We start from the raw sequence: 26,140 nt of genomic DNA, 5'->3' as shown, positions 1-26,140 counted from the left end.
ATGTTGAGACACAACTTGGATTGTGTAGGTTGATATACTGACCTCTCTACAAATGAACAGATCGTGAGCCTTCAGGCCAGGGGATAGGGCTTCCCAATCCAATGGGGAAGCTTCTACCACCACTGACCAAGATGGAAGAGGATGGTGAGATGGCATTTCCTCACAGACGCTTTGAGGATCCCATCCTCACTGCAGGAAGAAAATAACCTCTTTGAGAACCATCATCACCATGCTGAAGAGACTGCACTCCGGGAATGAGTAAAGTGCATCCATATTTGGAGCATGTGAATAAAAGAATTTAGAAACAAATGTTGTGTAAGTGCTGGGTGCTAACATGATCTAGACTTGGCGGTCACAAACTCACCAGTGCACTGGGCAGATCTCCTCTCAAGTGACTTTACAGCCAAGAACCATTCTTGAGACATGAAGGCCCTGACGCCAAGCTGAAACCAGTTCTAATCAATTCCAACGTCTGCAGAAGCTGCAATAGAGATTTCTCATGATTCAGCATGAGCCAGAGATAAAAATGGTTCACAGCAATTCATTTCACCAGCCAGCTGTCCTGATGAAGATATGATAATATTTCCCGTGTGCAGAAATGAGGAAACAAGCATCAATGAAGGCCAACAACAGGGAGACCAAAGTGGCCCCTGATGGCCTTTTCAAGCACGTATCCGGTTGTCACCCTCCTCCTTTTTCAGAGTTCTCAGAAATTTCCCTTTCTCTTTCCCAGAAGCAGAGTAATGCTGCTAATGGAATTCTGCTAATGGAATTCTGGGGCACAGACCAGGCAGCAGAGTAAGGTGGGCAACTAACCCCACTTCTTTTCTCATAGTATTTGTGGTGATGCTGCACCTGGCAAAATGCAATCCGAAATTTATAGACAGATATATCACTTGGAAACAAGCAAACACAAAAGGAATTCAACACTCCGAAGCATGAATACTGAGATGCAGGGAATTCAAGAAAACTGTTTCTGATCTTTTGTTTCTTTTGAAGGTCAAGAGCTTAAGCTTGAAAAATGGCGATGAGCATTGTTTTACAGCAACTGCTTGGGTGATTAGTTTCAGAAGAAACATTTTAAGATGGGGATTGAGCTTCAGATTTTAAAGACTAATAGAACTGGTAAGTTGTTCACTGGATGTCCTGGTTTCAGCTGGGATAGAGTTAATTTTCTTCCTAGTAGCTGATATAGTGCTGTGCTTTGGATTTAGAATGAGAATGATGTTGATAATACACTGATGTTTTAGTTGTTGATAAGTACTCAAGGACTTTTCAGCTTCTCACACCACGCCAGGTAGACAAGAAGCTGGGAGGGGACACAGCCAGGACAGCTGACCTCAGCTGGCCAAAGGGACAGTCCATACCATATGATGTCATGTTTGGTATATATTTTGGGGGACGGCGGCTGGGAGAACCGCTGCTCGGAGACAAGCTGAACACTGACCATCAGCTGGTGAGAAATCGCATTGTCCATCACTTCTTTTATATATATTCTTTTTTATTATTTTTATCATCATCATTATTATTATAATCTTCTCCCTTTCTGTCCTATTAAACTGTTTTTATCTTAACCCACTAGGTTTACTTTTTTTTTCCCAACTCTCTCGCTCATCTCACTGAGTTGGGGAGTGAATGAACAGCTGCGTGTGGCATTTAGCTGCCCAACGGGTTAGATCACAACACTGCAACTTTCAACATGGCAGAAGAGCCAGTGTATCCGACCAAGAAATATGGAAATTCTGTTTTAAGAAAGGCTACAATATTCTTGTTTAAAGATTTTTACAAAGCAGTCTTCAGCAGCGTAAAGGAGAAGGAACATGCGCTGAAGTGACAATAAAGGCTTGAACCTGAAGATCTGAGGAAGCAAAGAATTGTAAAGCCAAAGAACAGAAATAGAGAAGTGAAAAAGTGGTTCAAAGTATGTCCTGTATTTAACTGTGAAGGTAAAGTTTCTGGTCTTAACTGTTTGTGATGCATGATTCAAAAATATGAATGTACATGTGGACAATTTCTGAAACAGAAAACAAATGCCCTGTCCTTCAACCTCGAGGAGATTCAATTGTAGCAAAACATTGTTTATGTTGAACCACAAAGCATCTGACTTCGGACACTAGAATTCTGGCATAAAGAAAAAAAAAAGCCAAAACACTGACAAACCTCTAATTGACCAGTACAAAAAGTAAACTGAGAAACCACTGAGGAAAATAAAGACTTTAAGGAGCAACACATGAATGAGGGAGACAATAAAAACCACAATCTGCTTAAGATTATTAAACATAGAAACATAGGTTCCTGAAGCCTGTCTCCTGTTTGCTGCATTTTCTTCTTCGAAGTTGCAAGGGAGCTACACATCACTTAAATATGACCTTTTTGCTTTAATATCAATTATTATCTCATTTAATTTTACATACTTTAAAAGCAGAGAAAGCACAAGCGCAGATCAGAACTTTCACAGCTGTATACTATGAAACACAATTTTTTTCTCAAGACCTCTTCACAAAATGTTTTCCTCCAGAAACCCTCATCACGTCACTGACTAGGAAACAGTAAGTCCTGCTATGCTCTTAAAGTCATTAAAATGGGATCAGTTTTGAAAGCAAGCTACGGACCAGAAAACAAGACAACTTTTGTTTCTTACCTGTAACGTTTTCCCCAGACCCATACAGTGAGCAAGAATGCACCCAGAACCAGGAGATGTCTTGGTTTTTTTTACAGATTCGCAACAGCAATCCCACATGAACTGAACACCTGAAGAAAATGATTGCAAATTTTCTTATTAAACATTCATTTGATTAATGTTCACTCAATAAGAGATAGGCGTGATCACTGGAAGATCATGATAACTCTTAGAAATAACAATGCTCAGGCTAATTGAGTCATTTCTGTGCAATGGGCTTTATGAGATATGACCTTTGTCTTGAACTTAATTATAGTTACAGTTTTCACTGAAGATGTGGTAACTAGATTAGAAAGCATTACTGTGCAGACTGCAGATGACTGTAATCCTGGGGTCAGCAAAAAAAGAGGAGCCGGAAGGAAAAGTGGCAAGGTACTCATGAAAAGACTAAAACTAGTTTTCTAAATTAGCAAAATTCTCTGAAACCAACTAGAAGAAATTCTGCCAAGACAGAACAGATGTGAAGATGCTTAAAGAGGGGGATAAAATCAAGTAAGAACTCTGACAGCTAAAAAAAAAGGAAAGGAAATACATGCTACAGAACAAAATGCATTAACAACATGAGGGTCTGCTGGGTGATCCTGTTGTTCTTTCCAACATATTTATTGTGGAGTTGTATTCTGCTGTGCTATACACAGCACAGATGAGGCTCCAGCCTGACTGCTGTGCCTGCTCCAGGGCAACTCCCGTTAAGAGCTGAAGCAAGTCCAGAGGTTTCTTACTTAAATGGAAAGGTTGTAGATTGTGAACTTTGAAGGAAATTTAAAATAACAGTATGAACTGTGAAGAAAACCATGATGGGTTATTCTCCTTTTCTCATTCACTAAAAACAGAATATGGAAAGAAGTTGGCTTGATTCGCAGCCACATCAGGTACCAGAAGAAAGAAAAATTCTGCTGAGAAAGCCACAAAAATTTTGTGAGATTTTTAAATCTTCAATGAAAACTGGAAAAAGTGAATATACCAATTCCTCAGTAAAATGAGTAAACATATATCTGGTTCTGCCTCAGTGTGGAGAATCAGATGATTCTGAGGATCCTTCCAACTTAGAATATAAGGTTCTTTGCTGGTAAAACAGAATTATGTATTGCTGATCTCATTTACTTTTGTCCAGCTGTTCCAAAAATAAGGCACTAAACCTGATGTTCTGGCACTTGCCTGCCAAGCAGTTATGACTCCAGTTCAAGTTGCATATGGTGCTGTGCCAGTGAAGGGGAAAAAAAAAAAGAAGTTAAAACTCTCTTCCCTTACCATCTACTTGGTGTGGCTTCAGTCTGGTAACTATGCTCCTGTGAACCTGCACTAATGGTTCTTTGGTTTCTTCATCTTCATCTAAAACCAGTTTGGTTGTGATGGGACATTTCAGAGGTGAAGCATCTTCTATCTCTATCACCTGCAAGCAGAAACAGGTCATCACAGGAATACTTCACATGTGAGTCATACCAAGATTCGAAAGACACTAGCTTGAGCAAAATTGGAAGCCATAATTTATTCAGTAAAGAGAAACACCTGTGCATCACAACTTACTTTGGGAGAGTGCTTTTCCTCATGGGAGGTAAAGCAGTAGAGGCAACTGAAACAGCTTTGGAAAGATCTCAGTAGTCTTAAATAAAAATACCAACATTAACCTGCAGGAAGCTACAAATCAAACTTGTGGCTTACAAGGCTACACGCAAGTACTTTTTAAACTATTTATCAAATTAAATTTAGGTAGAAATATGAGGTCTTAAATTTATCATCAACAATTCATCTTCCTAGCATTTTGCAAAGAAAACAGAACATACCTCTCTCAATTTCTCTCTCTCCCGTTCTCTTTCTGCTATACGTTTTCTTCTTTCTTCTTCTTCTTTAAGTGCATTTTGTGTTTCTGTTCTAAGCTTATCATCTTTAATAATTTTCCTTATTTTCTTCCTGCCTTTTCCAGGAGATTTTGAATCATCGTTCTCCTCATCTTCAGAATTACTCTATTAAAAATTAAATAAATTCAGCATTAGCAAGAAAATTACGGCACAGACCATCAAATCCTTCATTTTCAGACAAGCTCCCAGAAATCTGTGTATATATATATATATACACACACACACACACACAGATGGAGTTTTTCTCATAAGAAAAACAAGTTCTCCAGCATGACAAAAGAAGCGTCACCTTAACTATAATGTATCCTGAGACATAAAAGATAAGCCCAGCTGTGCGAAGGTAGTACACTGAAAGTCCTGCTATCCTTTGGTAGTAACTAATGACTATTAATAAAGAACTATTTTTCTGTCCCAGTGGTGCTAGATCAGATCAGCTATTGCCTACTCCACACAGAAAAAGAAACCCTAATACTAGCAAAGCCTTAATCTACTATTTGGGTTATCTTCTACGTTTATTTTAAAAATTCTGTTTACTTAAACGATGTTGTGCGTTTTTATCAAGATCTAGACAGGAAGCAGTTTTATTCAAATGTAACATTTCTTCTCCATAATGGCACCATTTTTACAAATTTTAGCACTAAACAAACATTGAGAAAAGTTATAATTTTTTACTGTACTTTGTACAGAGTTGTTTGATACACCCAAGCACCTAAGCAGTTGGTGGAAGAGACAGGAACTCCTTTTCCCATTTAGTAACTCACAATATAGTACCTTATTGTTGTTTTCACTTGAAGAATCCTCCTGAACTTTTATACGCCTTCGTTTCTTTTTCTGTTTGTAACTGCGCTGGTTTTCTTCTGCCTCAGCTTTCTTGGCAGATCTATGGAAAAAAAAAAGGCAGTATTACTGATTAACAGCAATAATTCATTGCCTCACTGAAAAATAACGATAAAAAGGTACACGAACTACACTGCTAATAGAATACAGGCTCCTTTTGTGCAGTCAGAGACTTACTTCCAAATTCTTTTCTCCTTCTCACCTCACTGGACACACACAGCAACCGTCTACTCCAGACAAACCAGAAGAACCTCAGAATTGTCAAATATTACTTCTCTATTGCCATTCACCATTCCTCAATTTACATTGACATATTTGACATTTTTTTACTAGCTCAAATTGCTGTGTAACACATAGTGTGGTATAAATTCAAAATTCTCACATTTGCTACGAAGTTAATTAGCAAATATCAAATTAAAGACAACTGTTATTAAAAATCTTAAGGACTGATCCAAAGTCTTTAACTTTTACCATCTCACTGCCTAAACTGCACTATTAAAAACCAAAAACAGGATATGCACAGTTAAGTTTTATTTATACCTTGTTCTTGGGCGCTGGTCATCTTCAGACTCACTGACTTCTTCACTAACTGCAGACTCATGAAACTCGGAGTCATTTGAATCATCGCTGCTCACTTTAAAAAGAAATTATTTCATGTTGAATATTATCACAAAGTTACCAACATTACATATATTCTAATTATGCAATAAACTGTTCAAGACCAACAAGTACTGTAAAAGTTCATTTAAGGCAGTATGGGACCTATTAAACATCCTAATAAAAAGCAATATAAAAAAACTTAACACAGAAGCACTAGTTAAGCCCTGGCAGATGGCATGTTAGGCCAACAAGACTTGAGATCTTTATGCATGAACACATCTACCTATACTTCATAAGCAAATGACAGAAAGTATTATATTAGCATCACATTTCATAGACAGTGGGTGAGAAGAGAACATGACGGGGAACAGTACAGAACTTCAGAAAACAAAAGATGACTTTTAGTTAAACAGAAGCTTTTGTTACAAACTTTGAGTATTGAGTATTGTCCAGGCACGGATGAGGAGCGAGTTGAGAGTCTGTGGGTCAAAGTTAAAGGGCAAGCTGGCAAGGGTGGTACTATTGTGGGTGTCTATTATAGACCACCAGATCAGGGTGAGGAAGTTGATGAGGCCTCTACAGACAGCTGAGAGCAGCCTCACAATCACAGGCCCTGGCTGTGATGGAGGATTTTAACTTCCCTGATGTTTGTTGGAAAGACCATTCAACCAGCCAGCCACAGTCCAGGAGGTTCCTCCAGTGACAATAACTTTCTGATGCAAAAGGTGGAGGAGCCGACTAGAAGAGGTGCACTGCTGGATCTCATCCTCACTAACGAGGAAGGTGTGGTTGAAGTGGTAAAGGTCGAGGGCTGCCTTGGTTGCAGCGACTATGAGATGGTGGAGTTCAGGATCTCATGTGGCAGGAGCAGGATAGCAAGCAGAATTGCAACTCTGGATTTCAGCAGAGCAATCTCTGGCCTTTTCAGGCAATTGCTGGGGGAAATGCCATGGGCAAGGCTGCTTGAAGGAAAAGGGGCCCAAGATAGTTGGTCAGTGTTCAGAGACTGTTTCTACCGGGCACAACATCAGAGCATCCCGACATGTAGGAAGTCAAGGAAGGGAGCCACGAGACCTGCGTGGTTAAACAGGGAACTGCTGGGTATGCTCAAGTGGAAGAGGAGAGTTTCTAGATCACGGAAGGAGGGGCTGGCCACTTGGGGAGAATATAAGGCTGTTGTGAGAGGGCTGACGAGAAGGGTCAAGGACAACAGGAAGAGCTTTTTCCAACACATGGCAGAGAAAACTAACAGCAGAGGCAATGTAGGCCCACTGATGAACGAGGTGTGTGCCCTGGTGACAGAAGATACAGAGAAAGCAGAGTTACTGAACGCCTTCTTTGTCTCTGTCTGCTCTGCCGGAGGCTGTCCTGAGGAGCCCCGTACCGCTGAGGCACCAGAGGAAGGCAGGACAATGGAGGAGTTTGCCTGGGTTGATGAGGACTGGGTTAGGGAGCAGTTAGGCAGTCTGGACATCCAGAAGATGGCTGGCACTGGTGCAACGCGAGGAACAGGGAAGCGCTCTGCGCCCTTAATTAGGGCCACAAAACACTATTCACACCTCCACTGACAAACGCAGCAGTTCAGCATTTATCTTCACTATTGCTCCCCTCCTCTGCTCAAAATGATTCCACGCAAGGGGCTGACCGATTCCTTGCTCTTGAATGCAATAATGAAAGGGAAAAATCTGAGTCGAGCACAGTGCCATCTGGTGCGCAAGGAAAGCTTGCAACATTTCAGTTCTAGGACGGAGAAATTTCTGATGCACAAGTGCCTACCAGCAGTCCAAGCGGGGGAAATTACATACATGACAAGATTGATTTTCACAAATTAGATATACTGGGCTTGCCTCCGTTATGTAAGATCAATATTTTAAGACTCAACAAGATTAATCTAATCAGAGGATACAGTAAGTGGAGAGAGCTGCATTTGTATTGAACATTTTCAATAAAACTTTATCAAAGACAGGTAAAAGAATTCTAGATTTAATATACAAATAAGTTTATAGAGAGAATTATGGAGTTTCAGGTTTCCATTCTGACATGCTTTGGACCTATTTTATAGAAGCAAGCACCTTCTGTGACAAAAAACATTTGGGTTATGTACCTTTCCTTCTATTTCTGCGCTTCCCTTCTTTTTTCTCTTTTGGTTTCACCTTTTTTTCTTCACCAGATTCTCCTTCGCTCACTGTCAGCTTGTGCCTCAGCAGCCTGTGTCTGTATCTTGGCTTCTTTGATTTTTCTTCTTCTTCCTCTTCCTCTTCCTCTTCCTCAGAATCTGATTCAGAATTAGCTTCTTTTTTATTCCCTCCTGTCAGAGATAAGAGTCAGTACAACATGCACACTGGTCATTTTTTTCTTATTTAAATTTTGCAAGAATTAAAATCTAAATTAATTTAGGCTACGTTCTGTGCTTTTCCAGGAAATTATAGGCAACAACATACCACTGCTCCCTCAAATTTTAAGTCTTTTACAATGCCTGAACAGTTGGATTGTCTGTTGCAATGACTGCACATGTTAATCAAATCTCTCCCGTGCGTTTGCACGTCTTTCTGTTCTGTATACGTTATTCGTCACAAATCTTTAGGACTTCTGAATTGGTTACAAAAACCAGATTATTAACAAAAAATACACTTACAGAAGCATAAAAGAGATGATAATCTCATGATAATGTACATTGGCCTCTATGTGGCAACTACCTATCAACATGAATGACTGTTTTTGTTGAAAGAAGAAACTTTAATAATTTCCCCAAGTCATCTTTGAAATTAAGACAGGCTCTACAGCACTTTTTCCCAGGTGCTTTTTGGTGCTCACCAGCATCTCCTGCGTGTTCATTTTGCTTTCCACGTTTCTTTTTTCCTTCATCCGATTCATCATCTGAAGATGCCTCCTCATCAGAGCTAAGATTAGCTTTGATTTCTTCTAAAAGCATTTTCTTGGCAATTCTTTGAAGTAAAACAGAAAAAACTATTTATTCCATTGTTCAAGTAAATCTATGAATGATAAGTGTAATCCTATACCATTCAGAACTTCAAAAAAAAGGTTGAAAGCCGAACTAAAAAAGGACACATGATGACAAGTCATTGCGGTAAGACAGGATATATCAGCAAAAATCTCATGTTAAATGTAACGTGTTAACTGGCTTTTAGAAAGGAAACCTGTACAATGCTTTTAAAAAAAGTTTTATGCTTTACAGAACAACTACAGATAGCTATGAAAGGTACTAACTTCAACATTTCACTGTATTCACCGTCTACATGGACAGATTCTTGTCAGGTCTGGGATAGGCACCTCTATGAGTTCTGGCTGTAACAAGAACATGAAGATGCTGCAGGCCAAATCCTAATACTCAAATAATTTCCCCCAAAAATGGTTATCCTGCTTGATTTAAACCCATGAGATTCATTTCCTGAGGCACTGAACCTACTCAACTAGTGCATGTAAACAGGAATAGTTTTAAAACCAGCGTATCACTGACGGCGTGTTTTAAACAAGGAGAAAAAGAGTACTGCAATATGCACGAACGCACAGGTTAAAAAGAGAAGAAGTATTTATTCCCCTACCTCTCCACAGCTTGCCTTAGCTGTGATACCATTCTAATTGCATGGGCTCACCCTGCTGCAAAAGCGATGCCGTAGTAATTGAAGCAACTCCCGACGTCTCAAGATGAACTGATATTAAGTGCCTCGGGAAAAAAACCCACACTGAATCCCTCATGGAACTACAAGCGCTGGCCTTACAGCAACTATAGCAAAAATATATCTGGGTATATACACACACACGGGAAGAGGTTTGATAAAACATTCTAGACCTAAACTTCAAAGGAAAAATATGATCTTATTTCCTGTTCCACAAACTGTTCGCTCAGCTTCTCTCAGTTTTGTTTCAGCACAAGAACGTTTCCAGCTAACATACAAGAAGTTATGGGATAACTATTTCTTTAGATGCTCTTGCAATATTTAAAAAAAAAGAGAGAGAGAAAAAAAACCCTATGTAAATCTATCCAAAGCAAAATATAAACTATGTCAAAAGCACAGGAAAATACAGGACTTATCCACAAACTCATAGTTGCAGGGGAAAAAGAAAACAAACTGAAAGAATGATATCAGGCCTTCCTCCTATAAATGTTGGAAATATTTTTCACTCCATGGTTGTCAACTTTAAATGAAGGGGTTTTTTTTCCCCAGGTCAAATCTGGTCTGTTTTGTCTTTCAGGAGAACTAATGTATATGTGTGTAATTACGTACACAGTTTAGAATGGGGAAGCTTTTATACCAGTCAAAACAACAGTTCAAAACCCAGGGAACTGAACCACTTGGAAATGGCAAAGCAACAGTGATCTTCTAAGTGCAGCTTCTGATACATTAGACAATGAAGTAGTAGGTTTTAAAGAATCTGCATTTCATTTTTCAGCATGCAATGTGCCCCTAAACCAAAGGATCTTTTCAATGGGAATTGTCCCAAGGTATCTTACCTAACACTGTATACAGTATTTTCTATTTTTTTAGTGGCAGTATATTTTTCGAGAAGATTCTAGCACTTAATGTATATTCAGTTATTATTAAAAGATGGAAGTAAAAATGGTTTAACAAACACTTAAGACTGCTCAGTGAGTAGTCACAGATTATGCATCAGCATCCAAAACATTCCCCCTCTTTTGAGAAATGGCTTGTGAAGAAATAGCGGATTAAACCTTTAAAATGCAGCGCTCTTAGTAAGCTTTAATTCCAACATATCAACAGATCACAGCAATGAAAACTTTACTGAAGTCCCTGGATAAGTAGCATCCTCTTCCAAATGTTTTTTGCATTAGTTCCTTCCCGAGAATTTGGAAAAGGGACTTTGGGGTTTTTTTCTGTGTTTGTTTTTTAACCCCAACACGTTGAGTATAGTAGCAACAGGAATAAATGGCTCCTTACATAAGAAATTGAGACTATATTTCTTCCATCTCTTAATGGTCAGAAGAACTTTTTCTTCAAAACGGAACTGCTTGGGATATCATAGGTTGGTTCCCTTTAAAAGCTTTTAACGTAAATTTTTAACCATGAATCCTACTCCAGGAAATAGAGACAGCAGCTACTTTTCTTGTTTAAAAAAATAACAGTATCATCATCAAAGTTTTGCTTTGCAAAACAAAACAAACCAGAAACACTAAAAAGAACTGCAAAATTTTAAAATTCAATCCAGAAAGTACTGCCTAGTAATACTGGCTTATTTCGCATTAGCAAAGTTAACACAACTCGTATACGGATAACAATACTTACCTTTGACATAAGTCATTTTTAAAAATTCATTTATACATTTTTTAAAGAAGGCTGACTTTGTTCTTAACAAGCGAAGATGTACATTTTTATTTGCTCTTTTATGAATTTTTTTTTAAATCAAAAAAGTGCAAATGTATCATTCACCTAAAAATCACACACAAAGTCTACTATCCATAAATAGAAGATGCTGTTATTTTCCTACTAATCATCATCATAATCACCAACCGGACTGGGTAAACTTATTAGTTTCCAAATCATTATTTATAATAATATTGATAAGCTATTGTTTTTATACTCTGAGATCGAAAATTAGACATCTTTTAGCTAGGATCAAGACTCAATCACTTTGAACCAAACTGAGTAGGACCTGTTTCTTTAGTGCAAAAAGCAGCATCCTCTTCTACATGTTCTACACGTAAGACATTGTTGAGACATTCAGAATTTTAAAGATCCCTATTTTTAATATAACTATGTATCTGATAGGGATTAAAAGTGTAAGCAATATTAGAATCAAACAGATTAAGTCTTGTAAATGCATCTGACAAATGACTGACGTAACAAATGGCCCACAGGCGTTAGAATAAATTGAGTACTGGACACTTGAAACTGGTTTTAAATTAAATTATATGTGGCTCAGATAATATGTCACATTCCTATTTGGAGATAGAAACACATTTAAAGTGACCAGGTTTCTAAGCTAAGAGGCTTCACATGCTAGCTAACATTTTAATATTTGGATAAACATCCAACTGCAAGTACCAAGAAAAACAAGCTCTGATAGTGTGAAAGCTCCCCTGCTCACATTCTTCCAGAGAAGCCCATGAAAACCAAGAGACACCATAATATTTACTTGAGTCAAGGACATAAAAGATATTCTTGGCCAACTAGATGTAACAGTTGAACACTATAAACATAAATTAAGAGGCACAGAGAGCAATGAGCTCCAGCATGGGACTTCAGGCAGCAAAAAAACCAAAGTTGTTTCTGCATTTCATTCATTTCTGCCACTTATCTGCTGTGACCTTGAGCGCGTCACATTGCCTACCCACTCCATCTATTTAAACGTGAGGTGAGATTTGTATAAAGGATGTTTTCCCAATACGTATTTATACGCTGCCTTACAGAATGGGACTGGAATCTTAACCAGGACATATAAAAACAACTCCAGAATAAAATAACATTATAGATGTATCATTTTATAGAAATCAAGATTCAAATATTTAACGTTTGTAAGAATGACACCAACAATATAATTTTATAAATACTGAATTGGTTACTATACATTTTTTAACTTACGCTAGAAGAGAACATTTTTTAAAAGAGACAGGCAAACTGTAAGTTGCCCAGGAGTTGCATAGTCACAGTATAGTACTATCCCTCAGACATCTCAGCAAAAATGGAATAGTAGGTACAGCCTCTCATGATGCAGAGTTAAGTCCACATGATAATTTGCACCATTGTTATTCATGAACTTTAGAGTGCAAATGCAATGGACTCATTCATAGATTGTCAAAAATCTTGGTGAGACAATCTACCACTGTAAAAATAATTTTTCTTCTTACAAAGTCATAATTTTAAATATTAGTTAAATATCAAGATGTTTTACCACCAATTAGATTATATTGACTCACACGTAGTGCCCATAAATACCTACTAATTATATGTAGAAAGAAGGGTGCCCAAAACAAGCCTCTTAGGGTGTGTGGGGGGAGGATGTTTTTATGTGGCTAATAAAAGCCACCATTCTTTCAGCTACAACACTACTGAATTAAATGGCCCTTTGGTATATCACTCAAAAATGTTGAACCATGTAACATATATTTTAAGAGATGAGTATTTGGATGAAATGTCATACATGTTTAAAAAAAATAGTGAAAACTGCCAAACACCTTGTTCTAAAGACTGTACTGTCTTCATTGAAACAGTCCGATTTTCAAGCTGTCAGAGTTGTATTAAATTAAATGCTTGGACAAGAAAAACGTTTTACAAAAATTTATTGCAACCATCAAATACTTAAAGGCATTCTGCATTAAATACACTATTAACTTCTTAATAAACAAAACTACTGCAAACACATTAAAACAGTACCATTTATAAGATCAGAAGGACCAATAATAGATAATTACACAATATCAGATGAAACCATACAGTACTGTATGTCACATTATGACCCACTTAGATATTGCATTTTGGCAAAGATAATTTCCAGACTATTAATATTCATGTCATGCACATCCAAAGGTATGCAAATAACAGAACATCTAAACTAAGGACTTGCAAACATGAGAGTCCCCACACTACTACGTACCCTCTTTGGCCTGGAAGAAAATAGGCAACTTATCTGAATAATAGGTAAACTATTTAAACACTTTGTGTTGAGTAAACAGAAGAACAAGCTTTTAATGTCTTGAAATTTGTTCCATCTTTTTACATTTTATATATCTGGGTTTGGTGCCAAGTACAATGCACGATGAATGTAAAATCAGACTGCAGTCACCAGTTAACAGGTCTGAAGGTTGACAAAGCTGTTTATTGACAAAATACCTCCCCATCTTATAAATAGATATTCAAATTATTCCCTAAATAAAAACTTCCAACAATGCTTCAGCTTAAAAACAAAGTACAGAAATGGATCTTTCAACCTCAAAGTCATAACTGATTTGTTTGTTATCAATTGGGTTAACTCAATTCCCAATATAGCTCTTAAACTAAGATCTGTCAGTAACATTTTTATGGTAAGCACTTAGCTTAGACAAAAGTGTATTGGTTTAGTTATCAACCAGAAACACTTGAGAAACAAAACAAAAAAGGAAGAAAAAGTTTTAAAAAGATCTCCTGTTACCAAAGTTTACATGTTCTGCTTATGATCCTGTGCTGTCGAGTCCCTAAGATCATCTTTCTTTAAAAATTGAATTATTTGATTAAAATTCAGTGACTAAAAACAAGCAATAACTACATCAGCAGCAACATTTTGATGCCAAACTGAGCTCTGTAAAGGCTATAAAAGTGCTTTGAAAATTTACTTCAGCCACAGGTCAAAACATATAACTCCAAAAAAAACAAAGATATCATCCCCTAAACTAGTAAGGCTCAGGAGCCGAAAAAGGCTCCATCAGCAACTGTGCAAAGCTATGAAGCTGGTCCCATATACATGCTATATGGAAAAAAAAAGGTTCTGAAATACTGTGTAAAAATGTATTGAACTCTGTAGTCTAACTACAATAAGTTCCAAAATGAAACTGCAGCTCGCAATTGAGCGATACTTCATGTTGTGCATTCACTCATTAGGAAAAGAAGCTTTTACATTTTCTAGCCAGGTTAATTTTGATAGCTACAATGGTACTGGTGAAGTCTGACATGTCTAACTATATTATACCTTACAAGGATTCATTTTCCTTGAACTTGAAACTGAAGCAATACATATAAGCCACAATTCTGAAAATATCTATGCAAAGACTTAAAATTGTTATGTATAATTAATCTCTTTGATACCAGTTGAGCCTATGCACAGTGCTCGTAGAATCAGCGCCTTAACTATCACATTAGTCACTGCAGGTATTCCTTAATGAATTAAAACTCAGTTTATTCAACAACTGAAAATACCTAATACTGCTTTCCCCATATTTGTGTTTTCTCTTTATTGAGAAAAGGTGTTTCAATTAAAAAGCAAATTACGTAACAGTAATAACCAAGTTCAATCTGCAAATATTTCAGCACTGCATATGGCACAGATGCAAATTTTTACCTTCTATTCATAAAACTAGCTGAAATTAACATTTCTCAGCAGTAGGTTTTTACCTGCCTGAATGAAATACTTGCAATGGGAACATAAAATGGACCGTGCTGTAGTGCATTTATAACACACCCTATGCAAGGTGTGTTAGCTCGCACTTCTAAAAACTTTCTTTGCATTTCTGGATTTTGGCCTCTGTTTTCTGGCCCCTTGTTCAAACTTGCGGGAAGCCCGTGAGCGAGTCTTTACAAGGCAGGCAGTCGTGGTTTTTACAACCTGCTTGCTCTTCCGTTGCGCCGGTTTGCGCCCACGCCTAGGGTGTGTTATAATCTTACGGATGGTATCATACCTATTCTCGGGATCATCATCGTCATCTTCCTCCTCCTCCACTGGAACAGTCCTTGATTTAGTCTCTCCCTCATCTCCTGAGGAAGGAAGGGGAAACCAAAAAAACCCATGAACACTTAATACATGTAAAATCAGCAATAAACAACACAGCATATGAACTGGTCTCTCCGTCAAGAATCCCCACATAAAAATAGCTTGGTAGTACCACCACTTTTCCAGTAGCCAACAAAAAAAGTCAGTTACATATCTTGACACAGAAAAACCAAAAATGTTTATTAATAAAAGTATCTGGTTTGTCAGGCAGCACTTTAACTCACATTATGCTTGCTACTACACACAACTTGCAACTAGCTCCTTATTACAACACATACTGTGATTTTTTTTATTTTACACCGAAACATCCAGAGGCTGAATATTCCACTTAGGATTTAAGAACTAAGTTTCCTAGGAAGTTACTAGCTCCATTTCAGAAGCTCCACTAGTTGATCTGTGTAAATTGAAAAGAAGATCCAAATAAATATATTACAGAATCACCAAACCTACAAGCTCCTCTGCTGCCATTAAGAAGTACTCGAGAACGATAATCCTTGTCTATTTTTGCTTTCAGAGTATCAAATACAATGCATGTACATCTGTTGTGCCTGTGTGAAGACTTACATTTTGAAAACTACTCATGCTATCCCTACTGCAAATATCAAAATTCAGTTGTATTACATGGATACTGTCTCATATGGGTAACACATCAAACCCAAGAGCACGGGACACATAAAAGAGAAAGAACAGCACAGTATGATACCTGCCTCTGAACTCCTTTGCACTCTCCTGGCTAAACTGAGGAATTCACATTATTTCTAGCACACTCCTAAGCCTTTCCCCTTTCTTTTCTCTTGTTCTTCTGGTAAAACAAATCTAATTATTAAAATTAGGCTGAGGAAAAGAGACCTTAAAATCCTATTGAGCTGAGATCCGCTCATTCCTAATCTCTACTGTTTGTTTTCTACCTGTGCGGAGTGCACTAAAACCAGGCCGTCAGAGGCTTGCTCCAAGTTGCTTTAAACATACGCTTGTCCTGGAGTTACCACTAGGCTGATATCTCACAGGACTGCAAAAGAGGTGATCACAAAAAGTTCCTCACTCTTAGGCTTCGATAAACGTAAGTATCCTGTTGGTTAAACCAGATTCTAAGTCTCATTCAACGATCTACCTACCTTGTTCAGACACAAAAAAGACTCATTTATTTATTCACCTATTAAGCCAAAAGCAATCTGAAGAGAAAATGTAAGTTTGGCTCCTCTTAAAATAATACAACCAAGGCAGATTCTCAGAGAACCATACAATAAGTAATGCTGGAAGAGACCTCTGGACACCACCTACTCCAACTCCACCCTCACAGCAGAGCTAGCTCCAAAGTGAGGTCAGTTTTCTCAGGGCCTTGGCCAGTCAAGTTTTAAATATTTCCAAGGACAAGGATTTTAATATTTTACAGGGCAATCAGTTTCAGGCTTTGACCATTCTCAATTTACAGAATTTTTTCCTAATATCTAATCAGATTTCTCCTTGTGAAAACTTGTATCCACAGCCTCTCATTATTTTGTCATGCATCTGGCTCAGCCTTCTCTATAACTACTCATTAGGTGATTAGAGACAGCAATTAAGACTCCCCATTTTTAGCATTCTCTCTCCAGGCTAAAAGAAACCAATACTCTCTCAATCTGACTTTATTGTCAATCATCCCACATCACTATCTAATTTTTCCAATTTGTACACTCTTATCTGTCTGTCCCATCCAATAATTATCCAATCTTTCCACCTGTGACTTGCAAATAAAACAACTGCTCCCACTGCCTCAGACACCATCTGATATATTACAACCAACATTTTCCTCCTGGACCATTTCAATACCAAGTCTGTGAACATACACTGTACCTGAGCAATTTTATTTTCAAAGTATTTTTCTTTGATGGTCCAGTGATGCTGAGAACTGTTACATATGGGTTACTGTCACCTGGAACCATCAATCGACTACCTAGGGAGAGTGTTTTACCAGGCTGGCAGCTATTATACCACACACAAGACACCAGCTCATCACTACACAAAACACTCATTATTTGCAACCTCCCCCAGCAGTGGCATCATTGAGGAAAACTTGGTTTTGGCAGGAAAAGCCCTAAAGGTCCCAGTACTGCATGCACAGAGATGCAAATAAATGTACTGCATCAGAGGACCTTGAAAAATAGACATTAAAGGGCTATATAGTATGCAGAATAAGAAACTTATTTTCCAGCTGTCACTCTACAATGATCCAAAACACCAAGAATCAAACTTTGCTTTCTTACAGGGCTCTAAATCCAAAGCAGCACAGCACCAGGGAAAAGTAACCTCTACATTGGCAAAGAGTAACAACTGTCCAGAAACTAAACTGCAGGAAAACTTCAGGAGCAAGTGGCTCAGCAGCAAGTTGGTAGGAAAAAAGAACGTTATGTTTAACTTAAAATTTGAGTGTTCTGTCTGTTGGAGGCAGGGTGTCATGTATAGGTTTTTTGTTGTTTGTTTTGATTTTAAAGAAACTACAATAAGAATCATCTAATTTTGCATTTAGTGTCTGCCTACAAGGGCTTTCCAGGAAAGCCAAAATGCAAGTATGTCCTTTCTGCTGTCTTCATAAATAAACTGCCATTTTATTCATTTTACTTGCAGCTTCGCAAACTACTGTATCTGAGCCAACAGTTACACTAACATCACATACAGAAAGTTCTATGAAACACCGTTAAAAGCAAACAGAATTACAGAATGTCAGGGATTGGAAGGGACCTCAAAAGATCATCTAGTCCAATCCCCCCACTGGAGCAAGAACACCCAGATGAGGTTACACAGGAAGGTGTCCAGGCAGGTTGGAATGTCTGCAGAGAAGGAGACTCCACAACCTCCCTGGGCAGCCTGTTCCACTGTTCTGTCACTTTTACTGAGAAATTTCTTTTCAAATTTTAAGTGGAACCTTTTGTGTACCAGTTTGAATCCATTACCCCTTGTCCTATCATTGGTTGTCACCAAGAAGAGCCTGGCTCCATCCTCCTGACACTCACCCTTTCCATATTGATCCCCATGAATGAGGTCACCCCTCAGTCTCCTCCAAGCTCAAGAGCCCCAGCTCCCTCAGCCTTTCCTCACACGGGAGATGCTCCACTCCCTGCAGCATCTTGGTGGCTGCGCTGGACTCTCTCCAGCAGTTCCCTGTCCTGCTGGAACTGAGGGGCCACAACTGGACACAATATTCCAGGTGTGGTCTCCCCAGGGCAGAGTAGAGGGGCAGGAGAACCCCTCTGACCTACTGACCACCCCCCTTCTAATCCACCCCAGGTACCATTGGCCTTCCTGGCCACAAGGGCACAGTGCTGGCTCATGCTCATCCTGCTGTCCACCAGCACCCCCAGGTCCCTTTCCCCTACACTACTCTCTAATAGGTCATTCCTCAACTTATACTAGAACCTGGGGTTGTTCCTACCCAGATACAAGACTCTACACCTGCCCTTGTTATATTTCATTCAATTTTTCCCTGCCCAGCTCTCCAGCCTGTCCAGGTCTCTGATGGCAGCACAGCTTCCAGTGTCAGCCACTCCTCTCAGCTTTGTGTCATTAGCAAACTTGCTGATAGTGCACTCGATTTCCTCGTCCAAATCATTGATGAATATATTGAATAATATAGGTCCCAGTACTGACCCCTGAGGCACTGCACTAGATCCAGGCCGCCAACAGGACTCTGCTCCATTGACCGCAACTCTCTGGCTTCTTCCCTTCAGCCACTTCGCAGTCCACCTCACTACCTGGACATCCAGATCGCACTCCCTCAGTTTAGCTGTGAGGATGCTGTGGGAGACTGTGTCAAATGCCTTACTCAAGTCAGGGTAGATCACGTCCACTGCTCTGCCATCATCCATCCATCTTGTTATGTCCTCATAAAAGTCAATGAGGTTGGTCAAGCACGACTTCCCCTTGGTGAAGCCATGTTGACTGCCCCTAAGGACCCTCGTATCCCTGATACGCCTTGAGATGGCACCAAGAAGTCGTTCCATCAGTTTCCCAGGGATGGAGGTGAGGCTGACCGGCCTATAGTCACCCGGGTCCACCTTCTTGCCCTTTTTCAAGACTAGAGTGACATTTGCTTTCCTTCAGTCCTCAGGCACCTCTCCCATTTCCCAAGACTTGGCAAAGATGATGGAGGGCGGTCTAGCAATGACCTCAGCCAGCTCCCTCAGTACCCGCAGGTTCATCCGGACCCATGGATTTATGGATGTCCACATTGCCTAACTGCTCCCTAACCCAGTCCTCATCAACCCAGGCAAACTCCTCCATTGTCCTGCCTTCCTCTGGTGCCTCAGCGGTACGGGGCTCCTCAGGACAGCCTCCGGCAGAGCAGACAGAGACAAAGAAGGCGTTCAGTAACTCTGCTTTCTCTGTATCTTCTGTCACCAGGGCACACACCTCGTTCATCAGTGGGCCTACATTGCCTCTGCTGTTAGTTTTCTCTGCCATGTGTTGGAAAAAGCTCTTCCTGTTGTCCTTGACCCTTCTCACCAGGTTTAATTCTAAGGAGGCCTTAGCTTTCCTAGTTGCCTCCCTACGCCCTTTGACAACAGCCTTATATTCTCCCCAAGTGGCCAACCCCTCCTTCCATGATCTAGAAACTCTCCTCTTCCACTTGAGCATACCCAGCAGTTCCCTGTTTAACCACGCAGGTGTCCTGGCTCCCTTCCTTGACTTCCTAAACAAATAGAATACAATATACCTGTCATGGTAATTAAAAGAGCAAATAGATTTCATTTTTCCTAGTTTAAACTTATTTATTAAAAACACGGCTAACGTCCATGTAATGTGAAAACTGCCCTTCCTTTTTAAGTTCTTTAAATCTAAGTTTCCAATTCAGCAGTTCTGAATTTCCTAAGGATATAAGACACTGATGAAGTAGTTTTATCTCGGCAAGAAAAATAATTATTACTATTAAACCTGCTATGAAAACAATAAGCAATGGCAGATTCCTGTTAACCAATACCAGCTGCTCTACAGCTACATGGGTCTTGTGAGGTACAAAGATCATCTGCTTGATTTTTACCATGTACACCACAATGCCACCAGACTCCAGAGCCATCTCTAGTGCTAAACCAGGAGCTGACAAATTTGAGTTCACCAGATACTTGCTGCTTACAACCACCTTCTGCTGAACAGTATCTGGGCAGCCAAAGCGAGGAACAGCCTTTTGAAAGCTGTGCTGCAAGGAAATACTGGCTGGAATCACAGACTGCAGCGTCTCCAGCCTCTCCATTTACAGTGACATCCTTTTCTCCACAAGGGACAGGCCGCACAAATTGAAATGGGCGCTTCCGAGTCAGTATCAAGAAACCTGACCGGCTGCAAACATCTAAATGAATATTTAAACTTCTACATTAAGTGTTACCCAAATCTTACAAATTTCCTCTATTAGCATATTAATAATACTTTTAGATGAATATCTTTTGCACACCTGATGACTGACAAAATCCTGCACCAGCAGACAGCATTAAGTTTTCAGTCACTGGCATAATTTTCTGCTCATCACTGCTTCCATCCCCTGTTGAATTCTGTTCATCATTTTCTTCCTTATCAGATGAGGAAGAGGAAGTGACAACCACCTTCTTTTTTGACTCTTTCTTTTTCAAGTTACCCTTTTTACTTTCTTTCACTGAGCCTCTTTTAATCTTTTTCTTACTCTCTTCATAAGACTCCTCATCAGAAGACGACAATGAGTCATTCTGTTCCTTCTTGGAAATTTTCTTTTTGTGACTTATTTTTTTCTTTTCTTTAGCTTTAGTTTGCCTTTTACTTCGCACAGCGTCTTCAGAAGAACTCTCCTCTTTTAGAGGAGATTTCTCAGCATCAGAGGATAAATCCATTTGGACTCTTTTAGATACTCTCTCTCTTAAATTCCTCCTTTTATTTTCTTTAAACGCTGGTTGATTTTGAGTTTTGTCATTTTCAGAAGAATTGCAACTTCCTTTCTCTGGAGATGACTTTTCAACGTCAGATGAGGAATCATCTTGTTCTTTCTTGTAACTTTTCTTTTTCAGTTTTTCAGATTGCTTCGCTTTGCTTTCAGTTCCTTTTTTATTTTTCAATCTGTCTTTCGAAGAATCTAAATCTTGCTCTTTCTTTGTAGATTTCTCAGTACTCTCTGAAGAAGAATCTTCCAGTGCCTTTTTCGTTTTCTTATCCTTGCTCTTCTTATCTTCAGTTTTCTTGACACCTTTAGGACAACTCTCTTCTTTCTCCAGTGAAGACTTCTCAGCATCAGAAGACTCATCCCGCTTTCCCTTGACAGTTTTTTCTTTTAAGTCTCTGGTTATTCTCTCCTTAGCAGCTGACCCCTTAGCAGTTTTTTTATCTTTAGAAGAACGACTACTCTCCTTCTCTGGGGAAGACTTCTCAGCATCATCATCTTCAGAAGATTTCTCTCTCTGTTTCTTCAAATTTAACCTTCTCTTACTACTTACTTTTTTCCTCTGCTCTTCTTCAGAGGAATCATAACTATCTTCTTTTCGCGAGTATTTTTTCTTAGCTTTTTTTGCAGACTCAATTTTACTCAAAATCTTGATTTCTTTTTCTAATTCAGAATCATAGTTTGAAGAATCTGAATAGTTCTGTCGTTTCTTTTTAGCAGCAGCAGAATTTTTAGCTGATTTGCCTCTTTTAGCATCTAAATCAGAACCAGAACTGGAATTTTTTCTTTTTCGTTTTCCATTTTCATCCTTTACTGGTTGATCCTTTAGAAAACCTGAAGCCTTCTGATCTTTTGTTGGTGCTTCACTATTGCTATCAATATCCGAAGAACTGTGACTCATCATCGCAACTTCTTTAAGAACAGCTGGCATCTCATCAGAATCTGAGCTCTGATCTAATGCAAATGGCTTTTTTGATTTAGAAAGTTTATTAGGGCTAGGACCATCAACAGCACTGTCAGAAGAATTTCTTTTATCGTTTTTCCTCCTTGGTTGCTTGGATGATTTCCTCTTACGTTTGTCATTACAGGTGTCATTGCTATCTTCTTCTGAATTGGATGTTAAGGGGTTGATGTCCGTTTGGCGCCGCAGGGGAGTGGTCTTCACGCGTGGTGATCTCCTGAGATCAGATTCCTCCACAGGTGAGGCAGCTTCATTCTCCGGCGAAGGCTTACTGCCAGCATCATGATTTTGTTTTACGGAATCGGAATTTTCTGCTTTAGATGCTACATCAGCATCCTTATTTCCCTTTTCTAGATGGCTGTCTGGATTTTCAGCTTTAACTGGAGACTCTGAGAGGGAAACGGGAGTTAATTTTACAATCAATTCTTTTGTCCCTTTAGCCGATGATTTTAATTTAGTACCACCTTTGGTATCTTTCGCAGGAGCGTTCACTTTCGTATTTGAATTTAGAGTCTCGTGATCTGTTCCTGTATTTCCATTGTCTTGCTCCTCTGATGCAACCTGAACCTCCATAGCAGATTCTAGAGTCTCAAAAATATCTTCAGGAACAGATGAGGGAATGGACACAATATCCATGTCTAAAGCCTCTGTACTATTAGGTTCATACTGAGGTTCTTCATTTCTGCCAGACCTTTTATCTTCCCCAGAAGTGCGCTTGTTATCCGTTTGTTCCACTGTTGGAACACTTTGATCCATGGGCTCACCGTCAGGCTGTTCTGATACTTTTTTCCCTGTCTTTTCGGTGTCATCCTCTTTTAATGCCACCTGTTCCTTTCCTTCATCTTTTTTCACCTCATTTTTTTCTGTTCTAACATCAGTTTTTTTCTCTTTGGTATTTTTGTCTTTGATTTTAACAGTCAAAGCTTCAATCTCCAGGTTCAGGCCTTCTTCTAGTGCCAGACAAGCTTTTTTCACGTCACTCAACACAGATTTATAAGCTTTTAGCTGACAAAGTTGCACAGCTGGGCTCATTTCTGCAGCATTTTTCAAAAAGCTTGAAAAGCTCGAATTCAGATTTGCTGTAGCTTCAACCAGCTTTTTTGTTTTCTTAAGCAAGTCTTTTGGCATCATTAGTGCTTTATAAGAATGTGTTAGTGAACCTGAATGTGAATCATCTAGTTTTTTTTCTTCACCATTACAACTTGAATTATTTCTCTTTGGAGAAAACTTGACTGTATGGTCATATATTTTACTTTTTTCACTTTCAACTCTGATCTTTTTTTTGTTTTGTTGCAGTAACTGTTCTAAATTTTCAAAGACACTGTCACAGGCAGTGACCAAGTCCAACAAAGGCTCTGGCTGGCAACTATAGCAGTGCCACTGGCTATTTTCATCCAATATAGTCGATAACTCCTTTCGACCCAGGTTGCGCAAAATGCACTTTTTACAGAAGGCGTTATGGCAAAAGTCACAGCAAATCAGATTTCCACCTTCAGCACACCACCTGAAATGAGACATAAGAAATATAAGAGTCTTATTTCCATATCACAAGGTGACAAATTTGAGAAGCTCACATATTTTTCACTATTTGATAAAGAATTTGCATTTTGAAATTTCGAGTGATAAAAAGATATCCATTAATTGAAAACACTATTAAAAGCATGACTGAAAAGCACTCAATTGAGAATTGGAAAGCTGGAAAATTAAGGTATCATAGAATCACACAGAATTACAGAATGTCAAGGATTGGAAGGGACCTTGAAAGATCATCGAGTCTAATCTCCCTCCCGGAGCAGGAACACCCAGATGAGGTTACATAGGAAGGTGTCCAGACAGGTTTGAATGTCTCCAGAGTAGGAGACTCCACAACCTCCCTGGGCAGCCTGTTCCACTGTTCTGTCACCCCTACTTGAGAAGAAGTTTCTTCTCAAATTTAAGTTTGAACCCATTACCCCTTGTCCTATCATTGGTTGTCACCAAGAAGAGCCTGGCTCCATCCTCCTGACACTCACTCTTTGTATATCTGTAAACATTAATGAGTCACCCCTCAGTCTCCTCTTGTCTAGCTCCAGAGCCCCAGCTCCCTCAGCCTTTCCTCATAAGGGAGATGCTCCACTCCCTGCAGCATCTTTATTACCCTGCACTGGACTCTCTCCAGTAGGACTGAGGGGCCACAACTGGACACAATATTCCAGGTGTGGTTTCCCCAGGGCAGAGTAGAGGTGAGGGGGAAGTTCTCTGATCTACCAACCACCCCCTTCTAATCCACCCCAGGTACCATTGGCCTTCCTGGCCACAAGGGCACAGTGCTGGCTCATGCTCATCCTGCTGTCCACCAGCACCCCCAGGTCCCTTTCCCCTACACTACTCTCTAATAGGTCATTCCTCAACTTATACTGGAACCTGGGGTTGTTCCTACCCAGATACAAGATTCTACACTTGCCCTTGTTATATTTCATTCAATTTTTCCCTGCCCAGCTCTCCAGCCTGTCCAGGTCTCTGGATGGCAGCACAGCTTCCAGTGTCAGCCACTCCTCCCAGCTTGGTGTCATCAGCAAACCTGCTGATAGTGCACTCGATTTCCTCGTCCAAATCATTGATGAATATATTGAATAATATAGGTCCCAGTACTGACCCCTGAGGCACTGCACTAGATCCAGGCCTCCAACTGGACTCTGCTCCATTGACCACAACTCTCTGGCTTCTTCCCTTCAGCCACTTCGCAGTCCACCTCACTACCCGCTCATCCAGACCGCACTCCCTCAGTTTAGCTGTAAGGATGCTGTGGGAGACTGTGTCAAATGCCTTACTCAAGTCAGGGTAGATCACGTCCACCACTCTGCCATCATCCATCCATCTTGTTATGTCCTCATAAAAGTCAGTGAGGTTGGTCAAGCACAACTTCCCCTTGGTGAAGCCATGTTGACTCGCCCTAATGACCCTCTTACTGCTGATAAGCTGTGAGACGGCACCAAGGAGAAGTCGTTCCATCAGTTTCCCAGGGATGGAGGTGAGGCTGACCGGTCTAGAGTTACCCGGGTCCTCCTTCTTGCCCTTTTTCAAGACTGGAGTGACATTTGCTTTCCTCCAGTCCTCAGGCACCTCTCCCGTTTCCCAAGACTTGGCAAAGATGATGGAGAGCCATCCAGTAATGACCTCAGCCAGCTCCCTCAGCACCCGTGGGTGCATCCCATCCGGACCCATGGATTTATGGATGTCCAGATTGTCTAACTGCTCCCTAACCCAGTCCTCATCAACATAGGCAAACTCCTCCATTGTCCTACAAAGCTGAAATGGTCAGTAATATCCAAAGAGAATTTCAGCACCTATTTTAAATAAAGAATTAAATTTTATTTTCCGTGTTTCTTCTGCGAATTAAAAAAACCCACATTATTTCTTTTAGAGTAAAATTAATTAAGTCTTTCTATAGCCTTAGTGGTATATTACTATTGCAGGCACATTTGAAAACAAAAAATTTGCTCTATGTCTAGATTGCGTAGTCTTTAATGAAGACCTGAAAGTGGCTGACAAGTAAGCTCACAGGCATCGCAGATCACACCATTTTGACTGGATTACATATTTAGATATTTGACATAAGGACAGAGATATACTTCAGTATTTTAAAAAAGGGAGCTCTGAGTGTTATTTCAGTTTTTGTACACTCACCTACACTGTTCATCCATTCCATCTGAATCACGGCTAATGTCATCGCTCATGTAATACTTGTAGCAAGTCTGTAAAGAGATAGGACAAGGAATTTTTTATTAAATCTCAACTGGACTTTATTAATTCATATGATTTCAGCAAGCATTAGAAGCAAGCAATTAAAAGCAGCAGCTGCAAGGTCTTCAGCATTCTAACCCTTTTACCTTTGTGTTAATCTAAAAAAA

At 39.6% G+C, this 26,140-nt stretch overlaps 1 protein-coding gene across 7 annotated transcripts in view; it reads right to left on the bottom strand.

Annotated features, from left to right (window-relative positions):
- The window catches only part of ATRX (ATRX chromatin remodeler), an 86,506-nt gene that overhangs the window by 36,832 nt on the left and 23,534 nt on the right, over window positions 1–26,140 (bottom strand). For all 7 annotated transcript variants that reach the window (XM_080352389.1, XM_080352390.1, XM_080352391.1 and 4 more), the window contains 10 exons: window positions 25,917–25,984; window positions 20,837–23,754; window positions 15,323–15,398; window positions 8,791–8,921; window positions 8,081–8,284; window positions 5,917–6,010; window positions 5,311–5,419; window positions 4,465–4,644; window positions 3,932–4,073; window positions 2,642–2,751 (listed from right to left, as the gene is read on the bottom strand). In XM_080352389.1, coding sequence (XP_080208515.1) covers window positions 2,642–2,751; window positions 3,932–4,073; window positions 4,465–4,644; window positions 5,311–5,419; window positions 5,917–6,010; window positions 8,081–8,284; window positions 8,791–8,921; window positions 15,323–15,398; window positions 20,837–23,754; window positions 25,917–25,984 — 4,032 coding nt within the window. The remainder of the gene's footprint in view (window positions 1–2,641; window positions 2,752–3,931; window positions 4,074–4,464; window positions 4,645–5,310; window positions 5,420–5,916; window positions 6,011–8,080; window positions 8,285–8,790; window positions 8,922–15,322; window positions 15,399–20,836; window positions 23,755–25,916; window positions 25,985–26,140) is intronic.

The sequence above is a fragment of the Nesoenas mayeri genome, assembly GCF_963082525.1.
Source record: "Nesoenas mayeri genome assembly, chromosome: 13".
Classification (NCBI taxonomy): Eukaryota; Metazoa; Chordata; class Aves; order Columbiformes; family Columbidae; genus Nesoenas; species Nesoenas mayeri.
The sequence above is the reverse complement of the archived record's forward strand: the minus strand, read 5'-3'. Positions and strand labels throughout refer to the sequence as shown.